Raw genomic sequence first — 22683 nt, forward strand, 5'->3', positions numbered from 1 at the left:
GTTTTACATTTGTTATTTTTTACCTGTAAACGGTACGAGTCTGGTAAACCAGCTACGAAAAACCCCAAAAGAGTAGTGGGATCTATCTTTGTAGCTTTCATCTGCAAGTCATGAACTTCTGGAGGTAGACCTCATAAGTGAGGTGCTGCGAGGTCATGGTCAAAGCTGAAAACCGGGCAACAACATCATAGTCATCCTCTTTCTTGAGGAATTCTTTCTTGAAGACGTCTTCGAATTGTGCCCAAGTCATTGGCTTAGGGTTGAGTTCCTTCCACCAAAGCAAAGCTTTGCCGGACAGGAAACCTGCTGCTAACTGGATCCTCTTTCCGTCATCATATGGATGAAACTGAAAGTGAACTTGCCACTTGTGTAGCCACGTGTCCACGATCTCCTTGGTGCGCTGCTTTTGCTCGCCCCCAAACGGTTCCGGAGTAATATTGGGGCCTAAAGCTGAAGCCAAGGTATCCATACCCGAGAAAGTAGAGAGGGTAGTGGTCAACAGAGCGATGGAGTTCTGCAAAGCTTGCATCTGGGCTGCGATTTGTGCCTGACGTTCCGTCGAAGAAGCTTCGAGAGCTACTTTGAACTCTTGGAAATCTGATTTTGACACAAAATCGTCAAAAAGATCAACATTGGTACCTTTCGTAGCCGGCAAGCCTTCGCGTTCCACAAGGGGCTCCAACTCCGATTCTTGGGTCGACATCGTAAAGAGGGTACGTGGAGAGAAAATTCGATCTTTGCACAACAAAAGTGCGAGGGAACTTGAGAGCTTGAGAGCTTGAAACTTAAGAGAGGTGTGGCAAGAAGCCCACTAGAGGGGGTTTATAAAGGTTTCCCAAAAGCTAAAAATCTCCAAAAGCTAGGCTCAGCTTTTGCTTTGCTTTTGTGTTTGTTTGTTTGTTTTTTTTTCTTGAATAAATAAATAAATATATATATATATATGGATATATATATTCTATACTCTTAAAAAAAAAATAAACACTTTGAAACCTTGGAGGAGGGGTCTTTTAAAACTTTTTAAAAAAAAATTTAAACTAAAAAAAAACGAAAGCTCTAAAAAAACGTGGCTTTCCTTGTTTTTTTTTTCTCCTCCTGGATTAAAGAGGCCAGTGGATGATTCGGAATGGTTTACTATTCCGTAATGACAAAATTTGTGTACCACAGATCCCGGACATTAGGTCCAAGATTCTTAAGGAGTGTCACGACTCCCCTTCTGCTGGACACCCTGGGGTACACAGGACGCTATCTTTAGTGAGACACACTTTTTATTGGCCCAAGATGAAAGGGTATGTAGAAGATTATGTTCTCAAGTGTCAGATTTGTCAGGCAAATAAAGCTGAACGCTTTAGACAGGCTGGGTTGTTGCATCCTTTGCAAATCCCAGGTAATAAATGGGAAAGTATTTCCATGGATTTTATTACCAGATTGCCAAGAACACATCAAGGCCACGATTCTATTTGGGTGTGGTAGATCGCTTGACAAAAATGGCTAGATTTTTACCGACCCGGAAGACTATTACAGCTACGCAATTAGCACGGCAGTTTATCGAGCAATCGTTTAGACTGTACGGGTTACCGCAAGACATAGTCAGTGAAAGGGACTCTAAGTTTACGAGTGATTTTTGAAAACTTGTTTTTGAAAAGTTGGAAACAACTTTGAATTTGAGTTCCTGAGATCATCCTCAATCTAATGGCCAGACTGAAAGAGTGAATCAGATTTTGGAGGATATGCTTCGAGCATATGTATCCAAAAGACAGAGTTCATGGGAGGATTATCTTCCTATGTTAGAATTTGCATATAACAATACTAAGCATACGAGTACAGGGTTTAGTCCTTTCATGCTTATGTATGGTTTTCAACCTAGATCACCTGTTACAGTAGGATTCTCAGGACTTCAGCATGATGCAGCACGTAATTTTTTTGCAAGATATGCAAGAAATGTTACAAGTTGCAAAGGAATCTATTAGAAGCGCTCAAGACCGAGACAGGTTTTATTCTAATAGACATCGTTCACCCAGAGAGTTCTCTGAAGGAACGATGGTGTATTTGTGAGTTCCGAAAGATTCCGAGACTTCACGGACAGGTTGATCTCCGAAATTATCCCCTAGATACTGTGGACCATTTCGTGTTACACGACGGATTGGTTCAGTTGCATATGAATTGGATTTGCCTTCTCATGTGAAAGTTCATCCTGTATTTCATGTCAGTAGACTTAAGGAAGTACTGGGTGCAGCAGATCAGTTAGTTACTCCTCAAGAAATTATAGATGTCGAGGACATGACATTTGTTCCGCACGAACTTAAAAAGATTCTTGGATTTCGTGAACGAAGATTGCGTAATACGCTTATCACGGAATACAAGATCAAGTGGAAGGATCGTGTTGAGGAGGACGCTACATGGGAGACATTGACTACTCTTCAGAGAGATTACCCTGGCTTTTTAGTGAGCTCAGGAGTGAGCTCTTAGAGGAAGGGGAGTATGTCATGTACACAGTGTGTATCTACCGTGTGCTACACGCACGCAAGACTAGTTTCGAGGCTTGGGGAAGCTTGGAACTAGGCAGGCTGATTGACGAGCTGAGTTAGGGAAATACTAACGGGCGGGCACCCAAGTATGGACGGGCGGGTGCCCAAGTGTGGACGCCCGACGACCGGCCAAGAGCCTATAAAAGGGTAGCCAAGGTTAGTTATTGGGATATAGAGAGTCTCGCGAGTTTGTGAGAGCTCTATGGTCTTGGAGCCTGGATCTAGTGCAAACGTGCACCTGCTTTACGCAGCCGAGACCGGCAGCAGTCTCAAGGCCCGCGAGGGCAGCTTCATGGCAGTATGGGACGTCGCGAGGAGAAGATTGGTCGGTACGTCATCCTAGTTAGCTCAGCTCGTGGCTCCGTGGGGACAGCCAAGATTGTGGGCTTGCCCACGGCTGTCATGGTTGGGTGGTGAGTCAGGCCTGCACCCCCTTGCTTGTTTGTTTGTTCGTTTGTTTGCAGGTTTCGAGTCTCGAACCAAGATCGATCACGAGGGGATCCGTGGGGATTTGACAAGGTGAGCTCACTCCGAGAGCAATTTGCAAAGGAAGAAGGCGAAATCCGCGAAGTAGAGAAGAAAAACATCAAAGAGGAGATAACCAAAGAGGTTACATAATCCCTTGAGGCACACATAGAGGCGGCCAAAGACGGATGGGTTGAGGTGGCAAAGAAAAGCATCAAGGAGGAGGTCAAGGAGAAGCCCATCTGAGTACATGCCACACTTGAAGAAGAGAAGATGAGACACGCCCGCCGGCTTAATGTATGAGTATCCGGCCTACCTGCATCCAAAGATACACCCGAGCGAGAAGGTAAAGCTCTATGTACCACACTCGGGTATTCCGAAGACACTCCATTGCCCTTCACAAAGACTTGGAGAGTGGGGAAAGAGGAGAAGAGGAGGGTTCTTGTCCTCCAATTTCACAATGAAGAGGACAAGATAACATTCATGAAGAATAGGATCATCTTGAGGAGTCTACCGGGCAGCCCCATATATATTGATGAGGATCTCACGAAGATGCAAGTGGAGCACCGCAAAGCTTGCCTACCCAAGGTGATTCAAGCAAGAAAGGAGGGGAAGAAGGCCTTTTACAGAGATGGCCGGGTCTTCATTGATGGCCGGCCGATTGCATAGGGACTCGCGGCCTATGAGACATCGACGGAGGACATCACTTGGAGGATACAGATTACCATATGGAATTGTGACGGTTCCTTGTGGACACACCCAAGGAGATTGGAGGAGGTGATGGAGGGCCGAGACATCATCATGATCACAGAGACGCATCAGAGCCTGGAGAGGGGACTACCACAAGTACAGGGCTATCAATGGGAGTCTGCATACAGGAGGACTAGACGACAGGGTACTTCCAGGGGGTCTGGAGGAGTAGCAGTACTTGTGAGGAGTGGCTTACAGCACTTGGTGAGGGTGGAGCAGGTGGATGAGGAGGCTAGATACATGTGGATACGGATACAGCTCTCAGATACGAGGGCGGCTTTCTTCACATTATGCTATTTTCCACCCAAGGGGTCCACATACACACCTGCCAGACAGAGGAGGACTCAGAGACAGGCTGAGGAGGACACAGATGATGCTGGTGAGATGGGGGAGGAGTTGGACAGCAGATATGAGGAGGTGGTGGAGGAGAGTTCCTTGACGGAGCAGTCACCCTACTCAATCTTATCTGAGGACATCATTCATTTCTCACAGCAAGGTAAAGTCTCCCTTGTGGGGGACTTCAATGCCCGAACCCAGAGCCGGCAGTGTGAGATTTTTGACTTTGCAGATCCTATACTACTAGATGCTCTTGATATGGATGCAGTCAGGTTGGGGAGAGTATCATCTGACCGAGGTGCTGACAACACAAGTTATGGATCACACCTACTGGCCGTGGGTGCAGCACACCAGCTCCTTATCTATAATGGTATGATGCGCTGGTCGGACTCTGGAGGGTTACATGCTTCCAGAAGGGAGGAGCGGGTGGAGGCAGCACAGTCGATTATGTCATGGGGTCCATAGGAGGCATGGATCTTGTTCAGGACTTTACTATCCCCCCATGCCCTATTGGAGCTGACCACTCACATCTTGTGCTATCACTAGCAACCAGCCACACACCATTAGAACCACCCTCACGACCCACCTCGCACCATCATCCATTTTTCACTAAAGAGTTGGAGGATATATACACAAACCATGTCTATGAGGGGATACTACATCTAGATCCATCAGCACCTCTATCGGCACTCACGGATGGACTTACGTCAGTATTGCATTCAGCAGCCATGGAGAGCAACCGTTCTAGGACTATGCCCCGGAACTGCTGGTATGATGATGAGTGCCGCCAGTTACCCAGACAGCCGAGAGTACAGAGAGAGCTGGGCCAGATTACACTACGCCACGCTGGACGACAGATGTCCGCCCTTACTAGACGTAAGAGACGGGCATATGAGGAGGCACAGTATTGGGACATCCACCACTTGCTGATGAGCCGGGATGCAGATGTGGCCTGGCGCCAGCTCAGGGAGCCTTCCCCACCCACACCGATAGAGGACCCTGCTACATGGCATGCTTACGCGGAGAGACTATACCAGATCCCAGCCCAGCCACCTATCCCTCAGCCATCAGAGCAGTGCCCCACAGCCCCTACTTTCTTCACCAGCAAGATGGTCACTAGAGCTATACGGAGATTACAACATGGGAGAGCCGCGGATCACACAGGCCTCCAGGGAGAGCACCTTATATATGCAGCAGACTCTGTCACCTTCATTGCCTGGCTCTTTAATAGAGCTCTAGCAGAGGGTTTGCCTGAGACATGGACTATGCATACTGTAGTGCCTTTACATAAGGCTGGGGACCGTATACAGGACTATCATGGTTGGTCATACATTGGCCAAATTATATGGGGCAGTATTGGAGGCAGAGCTTAGTCACTATGCACAGGCCCACAGTCTCCGAGCCCCTGGACAGGTAGGTTTTCGGCGAGGCTTCTCCACCATTGACCATGTCTTCACTATTAGGATACTGATTGAGCAGGCCAGGAGCTGGGGCAGGTGCTTACATTGCTGCTTTGTGGATTTCCGCAAAGCGTTCGATACGGTTCCTCGAGAGCGGCTCTTTCAGAGACTCGTGACACTGGGAGTACCTGCAGAGATGATGTGGGGAATTTATGCTCTTTATGAGCATGTGGCAGCCAGGGTCAGATGCCCAGGAGGTATGTCTGCAGACTTTGCTAGCACCATTGGTGTGAAGCAAGGATGCCCACTATCTCCCACCCTCTTCGGGCTATACATTGACGAGGTAGCAGACTATATTCAGTGAGGAGGTGGAGTCGGCGGGCAGATCTCGGACACACAGGTACATATTATGCTATATGCTGATGACATTATTCTGATTTCAGAGACACAGGAGGGACTACAGCAGCATCTAGAGGCTCTAGAGCTTTTCTGCAGAGACAGAGGCCTCACAGTGAACCTTGGGAAAACCAAGGTTATGATCTTCCATACATCGCCAGCAATGAGGAGGAGATTTGTTTTTGTGTTTGAGGGCAGCCAAGTAGAGGTCTCTACATCTTATGTATATTTGGGGATTACATTCACCAGCAAAGCCGGGCTATTCTCTATGACGCAGGCAGCCCATGATCGACTCACCCGAGCCTATGCAGCCTTGGCTATACTAGAGAGACAGAGCCATCAAGCACATTCCCACGAGCCCCGTACAAAAGGGTGGCTTTTTGACACTTTAGTCGCCCCATCCCTGATGTATGCAGCCCCAGCTTGGACAACAGGCTTGGCAGCCTCCACATGCAGCCAGATAGAGCGCCCACAGGTCATACTGCTATCCCGGATGGTTCGTAGCAAGCCATCCGTTCCCCATGACATTGTGAGAGCAGAGTTTGCTGCACCACCGATGCTAGTGGAGGCACTCTTTCAGATAGTATGTTTCTTGCACAAACTTAGTGACATGCCGGTGGACCGACTCCCGCGCATTGCTTTTGAGGCATCCAGGCAGCTTGCAGAGTCAGGGGACAGTCGCTCATGGTATACACAGGTAGTCAAGTGGCTCTAGAGTTTTGGGTATGATATGGACCGAAGGTAATGATGGAATCTGTTTTCGAGTCTTACGACCTTGCTGATTTCATTGTTGTTGGGGTTCCACGGCCGGAGTTAGAGGAAGGGAAGTTACCCTCGATTCGGAAGGAACACGAGGCACAAGCACAGTTGTGGGATCGTGTCAACGCCAGGGTCCGTTCTTTCATTTTCCTCAATTGCACACCGCAGGTAATCAATCATATCAAGCATATGACGCTGGCCAGAGGTATATGGCAGCATTTGGCTTCTCTCTATAACAGGGTATCGCCCATGAAGAGGATCTCCTTGGAAGTACAGATGCGGGTGATGAATCCTGCAAAGTCGTCGGCGATGCGGGAGCACATCAACAAGCTGCAGCTGGGAAAGAGATATCATCAGAGGATATGGCCATCACGTTGCTGTCGCATTTACCCTCTCAGTACTCAGCATTTTACTCTTCTTTGATTACCAGTGGTGGCAGGCTCAGCACCATCACATGGAAGGAGCTTGTGCCCATGGTCTTGGACCAAGAGGAAAGATTCACGAACCCTCCACAGGGCGGAGGTTCGGAGGCCTTAATTGGCCAACGGTCAAAAGGCCGTAACAAGGGCAAAGGAAAGGCTTCCTCGGAAAAGTCTTCTGAGAAGATGTCCGACTCAGACCGCGAGAAACTCAAGGCAGAGAGGACCTATAATGATTGTGGCGAGAAAAGCCACTATTGGAGGCAATGTCCCAAGCGGAGCACTGAGAAGGGTGCCGAATCCTCAGCAGCAACCGTGAAGACTCCAGCTTTTGTGCACATGGAGGTTATGGACACCGGTGTTTCATTTTCTTCGTGTGCAGGGAGGAGGTTGGAGGACTCTCCGCTACGGATACGTTTGGGAAGGCGGAGTGGAGAATGGAGTTTACAAACTTTCAGCACTCTCTCTCCCAGGTCCTCAGTTTTGTGATGAGTGGCAGTCTGGTAATGGCCACTTAAGTGTGGATACGATATAGGTGCAGGCTTCCCGGGACCAGATGGTAGATAGCTTGCCAGATGATGGCAGCAGTTGGCAGGAACTTTCCAGTACATATGTTGGTAGTTCTTGTGTTCGTCAGTCAGAGGAAACTTTACGGGTAACCTATGCTCTGATGTCTCGCAGCATTCGGGACAAAGAAACTCCTATAGATGAGGAAGTTCTTTCCACGGGAACCTATTGGAAGGCCAGGCAGGTGGCAGTTAATTACTTGCAAGTGGAGGTGGATGTTGCACATTCTCTAGGCTTTGTGGTTCCGGATTCAGAGGGGCTTGGTTACAGGTTTCCGAAGGCCTTGAGTGATCTTCAACAGGTTTCTAGGACTTGGCATCCCACCGTAATAGGTGTTGATCCTTGTGAGCAATATGATGCCTCTTTGACTCAAAAGCAGAATGGTTCATTGATCTGGTTGCTGGATACCAGATTAGACGGGAGCTTTCTGATGAGGCTCTTGAGCTCATGTTTGCAGAGGACTCTTTGGGAGGAAAGATTGCGTATCTTGTGGTTTCTGCATCATGTGAAGGATCTTGGACTCTTTTACACAAGAGAGGGATTGATGGATGGAGTCAGACTCCACGGTCGGAGTTACTCAGATTGGGGAGGAGAGCCAGACATGAGGACCTTGACATCACGCTACAGTTTTTCCGCAGTTTTATGGAGCAGTAAAAGGCAACCATCTATTGCCTTGTCGACGACAGAGGTAGAGTACTGGGCTGCTTGTGGTGCTGCTTGCGAGGTGGTGAGGTTGCAGAGGTTACTTGGCAGGATTGGGTTTCCATTGGAGGAACCCATGGTCATCCAGAGGCATTTTGTTCGTGAAAAGATCGTTGCTGATGACATCTTGCTAGAGTTTTGTTCAACGGAGGACAGTGTGGTGGACCTCTTCACGAAGTCTCTATCTCAGGCTTTGCTCCGGCGGCACTCCAGCTCACTGGGGTTGGTTCCACATCCAAGAGCTGAGAGGGGGTGTTAGCAGTCATCTACTGTCTGTATGTTTACACCAGGGCCTCTGTTGTGGGTGTGCCCGTCCGATTTAGGTGTTTTCTCATTTTTCCCCACTCTCCATATTTTTTCCCTATTTTTACCAGGTGTGGGAGGCTGTCCTGTGGTTCTGGGATTGATCTAGGTGATGGCCAACTACTCTTGCTGCTCCCCGTCTCTCTCTGTATAGCTGGCCAACTGCACACGTGTGCTGGCCGACTGACACGAGCTGGCCGACTGGGATTTCTGCAGGTCGGGTGTCTTTTGATGCTGTCGGCTGTCCTTGCTACTGGCCGACTGGATCATAGGGGCCATATATGGCCCCTTGCCCCCACACATGTTGTCAGTTTCCGGGATTTTCTTGTGTAAATATAGCAGAGTTACACGCCTCTCTCTCTCCTTCTCTATTGCTGTGTTTTTCTGCAGTGCACTTGCTCTTGAGTTTTCAGATTTTGTCATCATCTCCGCTGCATATTCTGACAATTATGGCAATATAAAATGTGATCCTCCGACTCAATGAGGCCCTGGACGATTACCCATTTAGTGGGGAGAGGTAATCCCGCGACCAACGACAAATCCATGACAAAGGCCTGAATACAGCGAGACATCGATCACAACAGGATGGCCAAAACTGTTGGCAGATATCCAACACAGTAAGATTCACATATTTATCAAACAAACAAATACACAAGTCAATTATCATCATCATACAATGAACAAGACAATGAACAGAAAGATCATACAGGTTGTTGAACATCCATTTCTCTGTATATCCATATAATATATGTTTTGTGCTTTTCATTTACAAGATATCCCAAGTGATACAAAACGTCATGACTTATTCGGTTACGACTGTTGATAGCTAAAACTGTAATAAGAATCCCATGACTAAGTATAAACTGAAAAGTGTAAATTACTATCATGGGTTTTATTATGCGCTAACATCTTGCAGAGTATGCCCCTGTCATCTGGAGAGACCTTATTAATGCTTTCCATGGCAGATGGAAATGCCTCCATATGGAAATGGCTCCAGAGCAAGGGCAGCTTTCTTGCTCATCTAGAGTCAAAAACATTTGTTATCTGGAGACGCCAATCATATCTCAATAGATCATATCCATTTTTGCAATCGTACATAGAAGACCTTTTCTTGCATCGAAGAGGGGGGGATGTGGTTCAAAAGAGAAGTTCTATTACCAAAGGCAGACTCCAATTTCCTCAAACTCCATCCCCTCTCCATACTTGAACTCAGGTGAACTCATGTGATTGTTTCAAGACACTGTGTTTCTTTTCACAAACTCTCAATAATTCTTAGCCAGGATTGTTACATTGGCACACCCAGAGAACAACATCAAGAATGGCTACAAGTGAGAATATGGACATCAATGCCTTAATGACTCAGACTGATTGTTTGACTCAGTCAGAGCAGCTGCTGTTCTAGTGGAGAGAATGACATTAAACACCATCATCAAAGTTTCAGGTAGATTTTGGAAGGCAAGAGGTCCAGGCCACCCACAAGAGAAGCTGCCCGCGGTTCTGGGCAGCCAAACAGGCCAAACAAGTGCCTATGAGTGGAAACAACCTGCCCGCGCCCTACCCCACGTTTGAAGACATTAGGGCAAAAGGAAAAAAAAAGTGTTAGCCTGGTTGGATGCAGGCCATTTACTCCAGCAATAGTTTGCAAGTCTTCTGTTCTCTCAAAAATTTAAGTGTAAAGATCTTTACAGCTGATCACATGAACAATGTTGACTTACAGGCAAGCACACGTGCACGCACCCAAAAAGAAAAAACTAGACACCTGATGCTTTGTGCAATCAACAAAGTTCTAGCATACATAGTCACTACAAGATTTCTATACACACATCATCCATAAAATCCATCACTGTGCAAAACCATCATTGATGAGTTTAAGAGATAGCAGAAGGTACTTGTGATGAAAGGACTCCTTACTAAACCCATGTCTATGTTTTGTTCAAAGCCATGAGGGGCAACCTCATAGATTGGTACTCTGTCTTCCAGCCTACAAACCACGACACCCAGCGGCCTTTGCTGCCAATTATAAAACTTATCCAACCTAATTCCACAAAACAAGATCACTAACAGTTGTGAGGTAGAATCACCAATAACTAGAACTTGAGAAGCAAGCAGAAAAAGAACCAAAAAGTAACTGTCTTACCCTTCTAGCTTTTTATGCCAAAACATGTAAAGAGTCCATTCACAGAACTCATTTAGGCTTTGTCAAAAACAGTCAAAGACTCTGACCACCTCCATTGCAAAAGGAGCACCACAATTTTTGTATGCTCTTGCTTTTTCCACTTGGATTTTGCTTTTTTCTATTGGTGTGGTGGTTGACTAATTGACGGAGCATAGATTACTTGTATATTTGTCTACATGACTAATTTGACATTGCAGTAATGCCACAAGGTAGTCATCCTATGCTTATGCAAATGAAAGATTCTCTATTGAACTTTGAAGAGTATACAGGTATGTGGGAATCATCATGCTATCATGGATACATTTCTTTTGGATATCTATATCAAGCACATACAGATATCGTTATTTGTCTACATGATTGACTTGGTTTGAAAGTCAAATCCCAAGATTATCATCTGGTCTTTATGCAAAGGAAAGCTAGAGTGTACAAGTGTGTGGACATCATTATGCTATCATGAATATTTGGACTTTCGTATTATTATTTTAGGGTTGGCAGGGAAACCCTAAAGGCCAGCGAACTAGCCCATAGGACATTATAAATAGAGGGCAAGAGACTGAGAGTCTCACTCGTGTAGAGTTTAGGCATGTGCTCGGAAACAGTGGACAGCCAGCAGACTTAAGGGCTCCCCGACATACTGTGACTACAAGCATCCACATCATCATCAAGAAAACACCCCATTCTAGGGTTTGCTTTTCCATTCATTGTAATTTGCATTCTAATCAATGCAGAGTGGAGTAGGTCAAATCTCTCTCTTGTCGGTCGAGCATCTTTGCATTCATCTGTGATTAATTGCATTAATCTCATCTTATGTCTTTCGTTGTTAGCTGCATGTTAAATTTTTAGCACCTTTCTAGCCACCACCCTTCATCACATAAAGCGGCTGGTCTCTCTTGAACCAGCCAGTATGTCCAACACTTAAACTTCCATTGCACAGTCTCTGTAGACCCCATAAGCTAAAGATGCAAACCCCTAAAGTATCTTAATGTTCTTAAAGTAGAAAAATGAATTATCTACTTATGTATGGTTCCAGACACAAACTGGGTAGTACCTTTGCAAGGATTGGTCAGGTCCTCTTGGGATGTCAAAATCCAATGAGCCACAAACATGGCCAAACACTGTCGCATCCAACTTTGAAAATATCATCATCTCAAACCAGCACTGCAAAGACCACAAAGGGAAAAAGATGTTAGATACATGATTATGGCTACACTCTGATGCAGTACTCCATTTTCGTAATACAATACAACTTGCTATGTACAATGCAACACACAAGAAGCATATTAGATACATGATTATGGCTACACTCTAATGCAGTACTCCATCATTTTTGCAAAACAATACTCCTTGCTCTATACAATGCAACACACAAGAAGCATGATCTATCCACACGCACCAAGTCTATGCTTAAACTACCCAATAGAGCAGTTACATGTCCTGTATTGACGGAATTTCCCTTAGGACAGGTGCATATTTAGAGAGTCTAGTGGGCTTAACCAAAGCTTAAGGTAGCCAATGTGAGGTAGATAAGCCTAAGGGGACACCCAAAGGCATCAATTGAAGGATAAAGGTGAAAGGCTCAAAAGGGTTTATACCTTAGAGAAGTAATTAGCCACATGGCAAGCATTGGGAAAGGGGGTGTGTGGCCTAGCATGTGAAAGGTGCCACAAATTAAGGAAATTCCAATGGGGGCTTCTAAGAAAGTGTCACGCATCAAGAATGGGCTACACTATGGTCGGATGGGAAAGCAAGTGAAGAAGCCCTTTGCTGATTTAGGGTTATTCCATGATTAAGCTAATATGTTGCTAATCTCGGGTTTCATGACCACAAATGGCACGTCGCCCCACCTCCGGCCACTTTGGCCAGAGAGAGCTCTTGGAGATTATGGTTTTGAGAGGGCTGGCCACTGATGCGTCTTCGGTGGGATTCTGGGTGAGTGTGGCAGTGGCACAATCCCTTCACCCCCAAGGACGCCCCCGACATCCCTTTCTTTGAGTACACAGTCCGTCTGGGCCCGAGATCCACATGCCAAAGGTTCATACTACATCAGCGGGGAATCAGCACACTGGCGGACACAAGGCATCCCCACATGCTTCCTCCATGATTTTTGGAAGCGGTTGTGGGGCAGCTTTCAACCGCAGAAGATTACTCTTTTTCCTGGGCAGATAGCACACATGATTTTGGCAATGAGCACGTGGCTGGCAATTGGAGGTTGATCAGCTCTCTGGTCTAGATGTGGGCACCCTCTCGAGTCACGGTGGTATTGCCTTTGGGATTGTCCCAAGGCGCAGCAGGTTTGGCTGCAAATCCTCCACATTTTCACCATGGCCCAGGCACCAGCCCGCACCATCACATGGGGGGACGGGTAGCATGGGCTTTCGAGACAACACCGGCCTTAGCATGTGAGGAGATAGGACAAGACCTCTCCCTTATCCTCTCTCATCACAAAATCATGATAGTCCCGTTAGCTGCAGCCCCAGTTGGGAGGAGGCCCACAAGCCCCCATCAGAAGTGGGAGATCATCAGCAGGGTGTAGGCTCATTGTGCTTTAGCAATCTGTTTTGAATCATGAAGAAGTGCCTGTCTTTTCTCCCTTACAAGTTACAACACATAGCGGATGCCATGCCGCTTTGCCAAATGATAGGAGTGGATGGGATCGCCACCTCACCACACCCCCCCCCCTTCTTTCTAGATACATGGAGGGCAGGCAAGGATATGACATGAGAACGGCCCTTCATCATCAGATTCCTTGATTCCACCAGTAGACAGGCTTTCTTAGATAGGCGGGCTGCCCTCAAGGGCACACACGTGTACATGGGAGATGATCTCACCCCAGCACAGCTGGCACACTAGCGTGAGGCGATGGTGACAGTTCTTGAGGCCCGCAGAGCGGGCAAGTGGGCTATCTACAGAGATGGTAGGGTCATTATGACTGAGCGTTGTCCGAAATAGGGACACAGGGTCTATGAGACCAAACACTTGAGATTAGCAGTATGGAACTGCAACGGCACCCTGTGGTCAATCTAGGAGGTTTGAGCGAGATTCTCACATGCAGAGATGTCATTTTCTATAGAGAGAGACTCATCAGAGCCCTGAGAGGGGCTTACCATACATAGCCGGGTATGAGTGGGACTCAGTTTTCCAAGGCGAGACCGGCACATCAAGAGGAGTACGTGACTCAGGAGGGATAGTTGTCCTTTTTAGATCCCTAGTTGTCCTTTTTAGCACAGTATCTTTGGATGCGGCTGTAGCTTAGCGGTGAGACAGAGCTGGTCCACATTACTGTGTGTTATGGGCCATCTCCATAATGGTCCTATTCTTCCTCTCTCCAACTCCATTCTGTGATGGAGTATATGCTGTAGTAAGCTGTCTCCGAATGCCATGGGTCCTGCAATATTGCAGAAACTCCTGGGATGTAAACTCACCCCCTCCGTCAGTCCTGAGAGCCTTGACCGAGCGACTGGACTCTTTTTCCACCTCAACTCTCCAATCACAAAAGTGTTGAAAAGCCTCATCCTTGGTCTTCAAAAAGAAAACCCAAGTATATCTGGAGAAGTCATCCACCATCACGAGCATGTACAACGCCTTACTCAAAGACACGGTACTCATAAGACTGTTAGAAGTCATCTCCTGTCCAGTTTTATACACCAGGGCCTTCGTTGTGGGTGTGCCCGCCCTTATCAGGTGTTTTATCATTTTTCCTCACTCCCCGCATTTTTCCCCTATTTTTTCCCATTTTTCCAGTGGTTGGGAGGGCTGCCAGAGGATGCCAGGAGCACTCCAGTGCTGGCTGACTGCATGTTTCTCAGTCGTGGGCTACTAGACTGCTGGCCGACTGCAGTTTATCAGTCGTGGGCACTTTTTTGCTGGCCGACTTCCTATGCTGGCCGACTGCTCTCCCAGGGGCATATATATAGGCCCCCAGCCCCATACCACTATTTGTATCATTTCTCGGGATCTTCTTGTGTATATAGAGCAGAGTTACACGCCTACATCTCTCTCTCTCTCTTGTGCTGTTTTTTCTGCCTGTGTTTTTGCTCTTGTGTTCCCAGATCTGGTCATCATCTCCGCTGCGTATTCTGACATGGTATCAGAGCCCTAGGCTCTAGATAGGTCTTGGGATTTGTGTGAGCAAGAGGGGGACTGTTTTGTGGCTGATTGGTGGACTGTTTTGGGCTGATCGGGAAGAGAAGAAGCAAGAGGAAGGCAGGCTGATTTGCTGGACAGCCACTTGCAGGTTTTATTTCTTCTTTGTTCCCACCCACCCACCCTTTTCAGTGTACATCCCCGCTATGGCAGATCTGTTTGAGATGGCCGAGAGACATGTGAAGATCCCGACACTCCCCACGTTCCCGGTGGACCGTCAGTTGGACGGGAGTAACTACGGCATATGGAAGGTGATGATGGAATCTGTTCTGGAGTCTTACAACCTCGCCGATTTCGTCGTTGTTGGTGTTCCACGGCCGGAAGTAGAGGAAAGGGAGTTACCGTCAACCCGAAAGGACCGGGAGGCTCAGACGCAGATGTGGGATCGTGTCAACGCCAGGGTCCGTTCGTTTATTTTCCTCAACTGCACACCACAGGTAATCAATCATGTAAAGCACATGACGCTGGCCAGAGGTATATGGCAGCATTTGGCCTCACTTTACAACAGGGTATCGCCCATGAAGAGGATTTCCTTGGAAGTACATATGCGGGTTATGAGCCCTGCAAAGTCGTCGACGATGCGGGAGCATATTAACAAGCTGCAGGCTCTTCAGCAGGAAGTTCTTCAGGCTGGGAAGGAGATATCGTCAGAGGACATGGCTATCACGTTGCTGTCACATTTGCCCTCTTCGTACTCAGCATTGTACTCGTCGTTGATTACCAGTTGGCAGGCTCAGCACCATCACGTGGGAGGAGCTTGTGCCCATGGTCCTGGACCAGGAGGAACGATTCACGAACCCTCCTCAGGGTGGAGGTTCGGAGGCCTTTACTGGCCAACGGTCGAAAGGCCGTAACTCGGGCAAAGGGAAGGCTTCATCGGAGAAGTCTTCTGAGAAGAAGTCCGACTCTGACCGCGAGAAACTGAAGGCAGAGAGGACCTGTACTGATTGTTGCGAGAAAGGCCACTACTGGAGGCAGTGTCCCAAGCGGAAGACCGAGAAGGGTGAAGACTCCTCAGCAGCAATCATGAAGACTCCGGCCTTTGTGCACCTGGAGGTGATGGACACCGATGTTTCATTTTCTTCAGGCAGGGAGGAGATTGGAGGACTCTCCGCAACGGATACTCGGGAGTGGATTCTCGATAGTGGTGCTTCCAGGCACATGACTCCTTCCCGTTTCGGTTTACAGGATCTCTGCAGGCTTTCTGGTCATATTCTTACTGGGGATACATCCACTATCCTAGTTCACAGTGAGGGCAGGATGGAGATAGTTCCCGATGGCAGAGGGGGGAAGCATGGTGTTGTATGTTCCGGCACTTGGTTTTCATCTGTTGTCAGTGCATCAGGTTTGCAAGACTGGCATACGGGTGGAGTTTGATGAGCATTTTGTTGCTCTCTGGGACAAAGCAACAGGCCAAGTGGTTTGGGAAGGCGGAGTGGAGAATGGAGTTTACAGGCTTTCAGCACTCTCTCTCCCAGGTCCTCAGGTTTGTGATGAGTGGCAGTCTGGTAATGGCCACTTAAGTGTGGATACGCTGCAGGTGCGGGCTTTCCGGGACCAGATGGTGGATAGCTTACCAGTAGATGGCAGCAGTTGGCAGGAACTTTCCAGTACTGATGTTGGTAGTTCTTGTGTTCGTGAGTCAGAGGAAGCTGAACAGGTCACTTATGCTCTGATGTCTCGTAGTATTCGGGACATAGAACTTCCAGCTGTTGAGGATGTTCTTTCCACGGGGACCTTTCGGAAAGCCAGGCAGGTGGCAGGTGCTTACTTGCAAAAGAAGGTGGTTTCTCCAGGCTTTGTGGTTCCGGATTCAGAGGGGGTGGTTGACAGGTTTCATCAGGTTTCCAGGACTTGTTTGTGCACCGTAACAGGTGCTGATCCTTGTGAGCAGTGTGATGTCTCTATGACTCAGAAGCTGTATGGTTCATTGATCTGGTTGATGGACACCAGATTGGACGGGAGCTTCCTGATGAGGCGGTTGAGCTCATGGTTGTAGATAACTCTTTGGGAGGCAGGATTGCGTTTCCTGTGGTTTCTGCGGCATGCGAAGGATCATGGACTCTTGTACACAAGAGGGGGATTGTTGGATGGAGTCCGACTCCGCGTCTGGAGTGACTCAGTTTGGGGAGGAGATCCGGACACGAGGAGATCTACTTATGGCCCAGGAGCAGTTTCACGGAGCAGCAGGAGGTTACATTTGTTAGAAGTCATCTCCTGTCTATTTGTATACACCAGGGCCTCTGTTGTGGGTGTGCCCGCCCGTATATCATTTTTCCACACTCCCCGTATTTTTTCCCTATTTTTCCCATTTTTTCCTAGTGGCTAGAGGGCTGCCAGTTGATGCCAGGAGCACTCTGAAGCTGGCCGACTGCATCTGTATCAGTCGTGGGCTGTAGGAGTGCTGGCCGACTTGTTCTGTCCAGGCGTGGGGCATCAGATGCTGGCCGACTGCTATATTCAGCAGTCGTCTGATTTTGTCCAGTCGTGGGCCTCTTCTAGAGCTGGCCGACTGCCCTCATGGGCTTGTATATATTGCCCCCCATCCTCCTCCACTTTCTCATTCAGTATCTTCGGGATCTTGTGTATAGAGAAGAGTTTACACACATCTCTCTGTGTTTCTTGTGCTGATTATTTTCTGCAGTCTACTTGCTCTTGTCTACCCAAGTTTGGATATCATTTCCGCTGCATATTCTGACATGGTATCAGAGCCCTAGGCTCTAGGAGATCTTGGGCGTTTTTCTGAGCAAGAGGGGGAGCAACAGGTTGCTGATCGGTGGACTGTTTCGGGCTGAACGGGAAGTGAAGGTGCAAGAGGAAGGCGGGCAGAGGGGCTGGACACCCACTTGCATATATTCTGATTTTCAGATTTTTCCCACCCACCCACCCTTTCAGGTTACTCTCCGAGATGGCGGATTTACTCGAGATGGCAGAGAAGCACGTGAAGATTCCGACTCTTCCCACGTTCCCAGTGGATCGGCAGTTGGACGGGTCCAATTATGGCATCTGGAAGGTCATGATGGAGTCAGTTCTGGAGTCATATGATCTTGCTGATTTTATTATCAAAGGGGTGCCAAGGCCGGAAGCTGAGGAAGGGGAGGTTTTATCGACGAGGAAGGACCGAGAGGCACAGGCACAAATGTGGGACCGTGTCAACGCCAGGGTCCGGTCATTTATATTCCTCAATTGCACACCACAGGTGATCAACCATGTGAAGCACATGACGCTGGCGAGAGGCATATGGGAGCACTTGGCTTCTTTGTACAACAGGGTGTCACCCATGAAGCGGATATCCTTGGAAGTGCAGATGCGGGTTATGAACCCTGCAAAGTCTTCGACGATGCGGGAACACATTAACAAGCTGCAGGCCCTTCAGCAGGAAGTCCTTCAAGCTGGGAAAGAGATATCGTCCGAAGATATGGCCATCACGTTACTTTCCCACTTGCCTGGTCAGTATTCTGCTTTCTATTCCTCGTTGATCACTAGTGGCAGGCTCAGCACCATTACTTGGGAGGAGCTTGTGCCAATGGTCCTGGACCAGGAGGAACGTTTCACGAACCCTCCTCACGGCGGAGGTTCGGAGGCCTTAACTGGCCAACGGTCGAAAGGCCGTAATACCAACAAGGGCAAAGGGAAGGCTTCACCAGATAAGTCTTCCGAGAAGAAGCCTGATCCAGAACGAGAGAAGCTGAAGGCCGAAAGATCGTGTAATGATTGTGGCGAGAAAGGCCACTACTGGAGGAAGTGCCCTAAGCGGACAGGGAAGAGTGCTGAGTCCTCAGCCTCAGCTGCGAAGACTCCGGCATTTGTGCACTTGGAGATGGTGGACTCCGATGATTCATCGTCTTCGAGCGAGGAGGCAGTTGGCTTCACCGCAAAGGATACTCGGGAATGGATTCTCGACAGTGGTGCTTCCAGGCACATGACTCCATCCCGTGACTTCTTCCTGGATCTGAAACGGCAGTCAGGTCGTATCTTTATTGGCGATAACTCCACTATTCCGATTCATAGTGAGGGCCGGATGGAGATCATTCCCGACGGCAAGGGGGGCAAGCATGCTTCCCGTGTTCTTTATGTCCCTGCTCTGGGCTTTCATCTTTTGTCAGTGCATGAGGTATGCAAGACTGGCTTTCGGGTGGAATTTGAGGAGCATTCAGTTGCTCTAAGGGACCGTGAGACAGGCAAAGTTGTTTGGGAAGGCGGTGTGGAGAACGGCATCTACAAGCTCTCTGCACTCTCCTCACTGACAGGCTCTCAGGTCGGAGATTTGTGGCACTTTCGTTTTGGCCACTTAAATGTGGATGCTTTGCGGTGCGCCTTCCGGGACCAGATGGTGGTTGGCTTGCCAGATGTTGGTAGTAGGCAAGGACGCTGCAGTTCTTGCATACGTGGTAAGCAGCACAGGGAATCCTTTCCGAAGCAGGCTTCCAGGCGGGCTTCGAAACCTTTGGAGTTGATTCACACTGACTTGTGTGGACCACAGCAGATACCATCCTTGGGAGGATCTCTCTACTTCATGCTGCTTGTTGATGATTGTACCAGATTCACGTGGGTCTACTTTCTTTCACAGAAGGACCAGGCTTTTGCTCGGTTCAAGGATTGGCACGTGATGGTGGAGAAAGAGTCTGGATTTCAGGTCAAGACTCTCAGGGCTGACAAAGGAGGGGAATTCTCCTCGACTGTATTCTTTCGGTTTTGTGCAGATCATGGCATCAAGAGGGAATTGGCCAATACCGGATCGCCTTCGGAGAATGGAGTTGTTGAACGTAAGAACAGGACTGTGGTGGAGATGGCGAGGACCATGCTAGAGCATCGAGATCTTCCTCGTCCACTTTGGGGTGAGGCTGTGGCGACAGCTGTCCATACCATTAACCGCTCTCCGACGACTTCTGTACCCCATATGACTCCATTTGAGGCATATTTTGGCAGAAAACCCGATGTCTCGCACTTCCGTGTCTTTGGGAGTGACGTGTATGTACATATTCCGAAGAAGCAGAGGGGGAAGCTTGACTCCAAGTCCCACAAGCTGGTATTTGTGGGGTATAACTCTCTTTCCAAGGGATACAGGTTGTATGATCCAGAGAGGAACGAGATTGTTGTCAGCCGGGATGTGGTCTTTGACGAGCATGTTCCAGCATCCACTCTCGAGGAGCCGCCACTTCTTGGAGATCCAGAGTCTGATGATGATTCCCAGTCTACCACTCCAGTTGATCCACCTCAGTCATCACAGGAGGTTGAGCCCGCAGCTGGAGTTGAGCCCCCGCGACCACAGGAGGCTCCACGATCTGTTCGAGTACCTAGGTGGTTGATGGACACCCTTCGGGAGTCAGGTGTCACGGAGCTACCCTCCGAGTGGACCACAGAGGACGGCCCTCGAAGATCACATCGAGTTCGAGATAAAAGCAACACGACGGAGCTTCTTCAGGTGAACTATGCTCTTATGTCTCGTATCATGCGGGATAAAGAGCCCACTTCCGTAAAGGAAGCCCTTTCACAGGATACTTGGAGGGAAGCCATGCAGGTGGAACTTGACGCCATCGAGAAGAACAACACTTGGGAGTTGGTACCGAGGCCGTCGAAGCGGTCAGTCATTGGTGTCAAATGGGTCTTTAAGACCAAGTACGCGGCTGATGGGTCGGTGGACAAACACAAAGCCAGGCTCGTGGCTAAGGGTTATGCTCAGCGGCCAGGCATCGACTACGAGGATACCTTTGCACCGACAGCGCGGATGACCACGATTCGGACCGTTCTTGCCCTTGCTTCTTCTCAGAGGTGGCCCGTGTACCAGATGGATGTAAAATCGGCGTTCCTTAATGGTGACCTGCAGGAGGAGGTGTACGTTGAGCAGCCTCCAGGCTTCATTGTTCCAGGATCGGAAGGGATGGTTTACAGGTTACGTAAGGCCTTGTATGGTCTTAAGCAGGCTCCGCGGGCTTGGAATCAGAAGATTGATTCCTTCTTTATTCGGACTGGATTCCAGAGATCGGTTGCAGATCCGAACCTGTATCTCTTTCGGGAACGCGGCATGGTCACACTCATCATCCTTTATGTGGATGATCTCATTCTCACCAGCGGTCATGTGGAGCACATTGGAGTGACGAAGGCTGCCTTGTCAAAGGAGTTTGAGATGACCGACTTAGGCTTACTCCACTTCTTCTTGGGATTGGAGATCTGGCAGACCCAGAGGGGTTTTTTCGTCTCTCAGCAGCGGTATGTTCATGAGTTGCTTGAGGCCTTTGGGATGGAGAACTGCAAGCCTATTACTTCGCCGATGGACCCGAACACAAAGTTAACCGTTACAGATCCTTGTGAGCCAGTTGATGCCTCGCAGTACCGGAAGTTGGTTGGTTCATTGATCTGGTTGCTGAACATCAGATTGGACTTGAGCTTCTCCGTGGGGCTGTTGAGCTCTTTTATGCAGACGCCATTGAAGACTCATTGGGACGCAGGATTGCGGATCTTGCGGTATCTGCAGAGTACGAAGGATCTGGGACTCTTTTACACAGAAGGGAATGGAGTCAAGCTCCAAGGATGGAGTGACTCAGATTGGGGAGGAGATCCAGACACGAGGAGATCTACTTCAGGATACACTTTTACCCTCGGCTCAGGAGCGGTTTCTTGGAGCAGCAGGAAGCAGCCAACTATTGCCCTTTCTTCGACAGAGGCAGAGTATCGGGCTGCTTGTGGTGCTGCTTGTGAGGTTGTATGGCTGCGGAGGCTGCTTGGCGAGATGGGGTTTCCACAGAGGGAGCCCACAGTCATCCAGTGTGATAACCAGAGTTGTATAGCTATTGCTCGGAACCCGGTTTTCCATGCCCGGACCAAGCATATAGAGATACAGTATCACTTTGTTCGTGAGAAGATCTTGGCGGGTGACATCTTGCTACTTTATTGTTCGACGGAGGACAATGCGGCGGACCTCTTCACGAAGTCTCTACCTCAGGCTACGCTCAGGCGGCACTCCAGCTCCCTGGGGTTGGTTACACAGCCAGGAGCTGAGAGGGGGTGTTAGAAGTCATCTCCTGTCTATTTGTATACACCAGGGCCTCTGTTGTGGGTGTGCCCGCCCGTATATCATTTTTCCACACTCCCCGTATTTTTTCCCTATTTTTCCCTATTTTTTCCATTTTTTCCTAGTGGCTGGAGGGCTGCCAGTTGATGCCAGGAGCACTCTGAAGCTGGCCGACTGCATCTGTATCAGTCGTGGGCTGTAGGAGTGCTGGCCGACTTGTTCTGTCCAGGCGTGGGGCATCAGATGCTGGCCGACTGCTATATTCAGCAGTCGTGTGATTGTGCAGTTATGCTGGCAAATTTTCTCCCAGAATTTGTAAAACTCAGCTGGTGCAAGTAGAGTGCTCTGTTGCACTCGTGCTTTGTATTTTTCAACTTTTTAACAATAAAGAAATATCGTAAGGGGCGCCGGACTTCGGGGCCAATGTGCTGTTGAGCGAGGGAGCGAGGATTCTGTGATTGTGTGTCTGAGTAAGTCCAGGTTATTTATTGGTTGCTGAACATCAGATTGGACTTGAGCTTCTCCGTGGGGCTGTTGAGCTCTTTTATGCAGACGCCATTGAAGACTCATTGGGACGCAGGATTGCGGATCTTGCGGTATCTGCAGAGTACGAAGGATCTGGGACTCTTTTACACAGAAGGGAATGGAGTCAAGCTCCAAGGATGGAGTGACTCAGATTGGGGAGGAGATCCAGACACGAGGAGATCTACTTCAGGATACACTTTTACCC

General features: G+C 48.6%; 1 protein-coding gene across 4 annotated transcripts in view; it reads right to left on the minus strand.

The window, feature by feature from the left end:
• Positions 1 to 22683, minus strand: part of LOC147634754 (uncharacterized) — a 112736-nt gene that overhangs the window by 81494 nt on the left and 8559 nt on the right. For 3 of the 4 annotated variants that reach the window (XR_015266790.1, XM_086803925.1, XM_086803928.1), the window contains exons 2-3: positions 11847 to 11956; positions 10512 to 10657 (exon numbers count right to left, since the gene is read on the minus strand). Coding sequence is in view for 3 of the 4 variants with exons in the window: in XM_086803925.1 (XP_086660051.1) it covers positions 10512 to 10657; positions 11847 to 11944 (244 nt within the window). In the remaining variant the exon portion in view is untranslated. Of the gene's footprint in view, positions 1 to 10511; positions 10658 to 11846; positions 11957 to 22683 lie in introns of those variants that run through there. The other variant, XM_086803926.1, reaches the window with a different exon arrangement.

The sequence above is a fragment of the Cibotium barometz genome, chromosome 10 (assembly GCF_041138505.1).
Source record: "Cibotium barometz isolate CiBa-2024 chromosome 10, ASM4113850v1, whole genome shotgun sequence".
In the NCBI taxonomy this organism is placed as follows: Eukaryota; Viridiplantae; Streptophyta; class Polypodiopsida; order Cyatheales; family Cibotiaceae; genus Cibotium; species Cibotium barometz.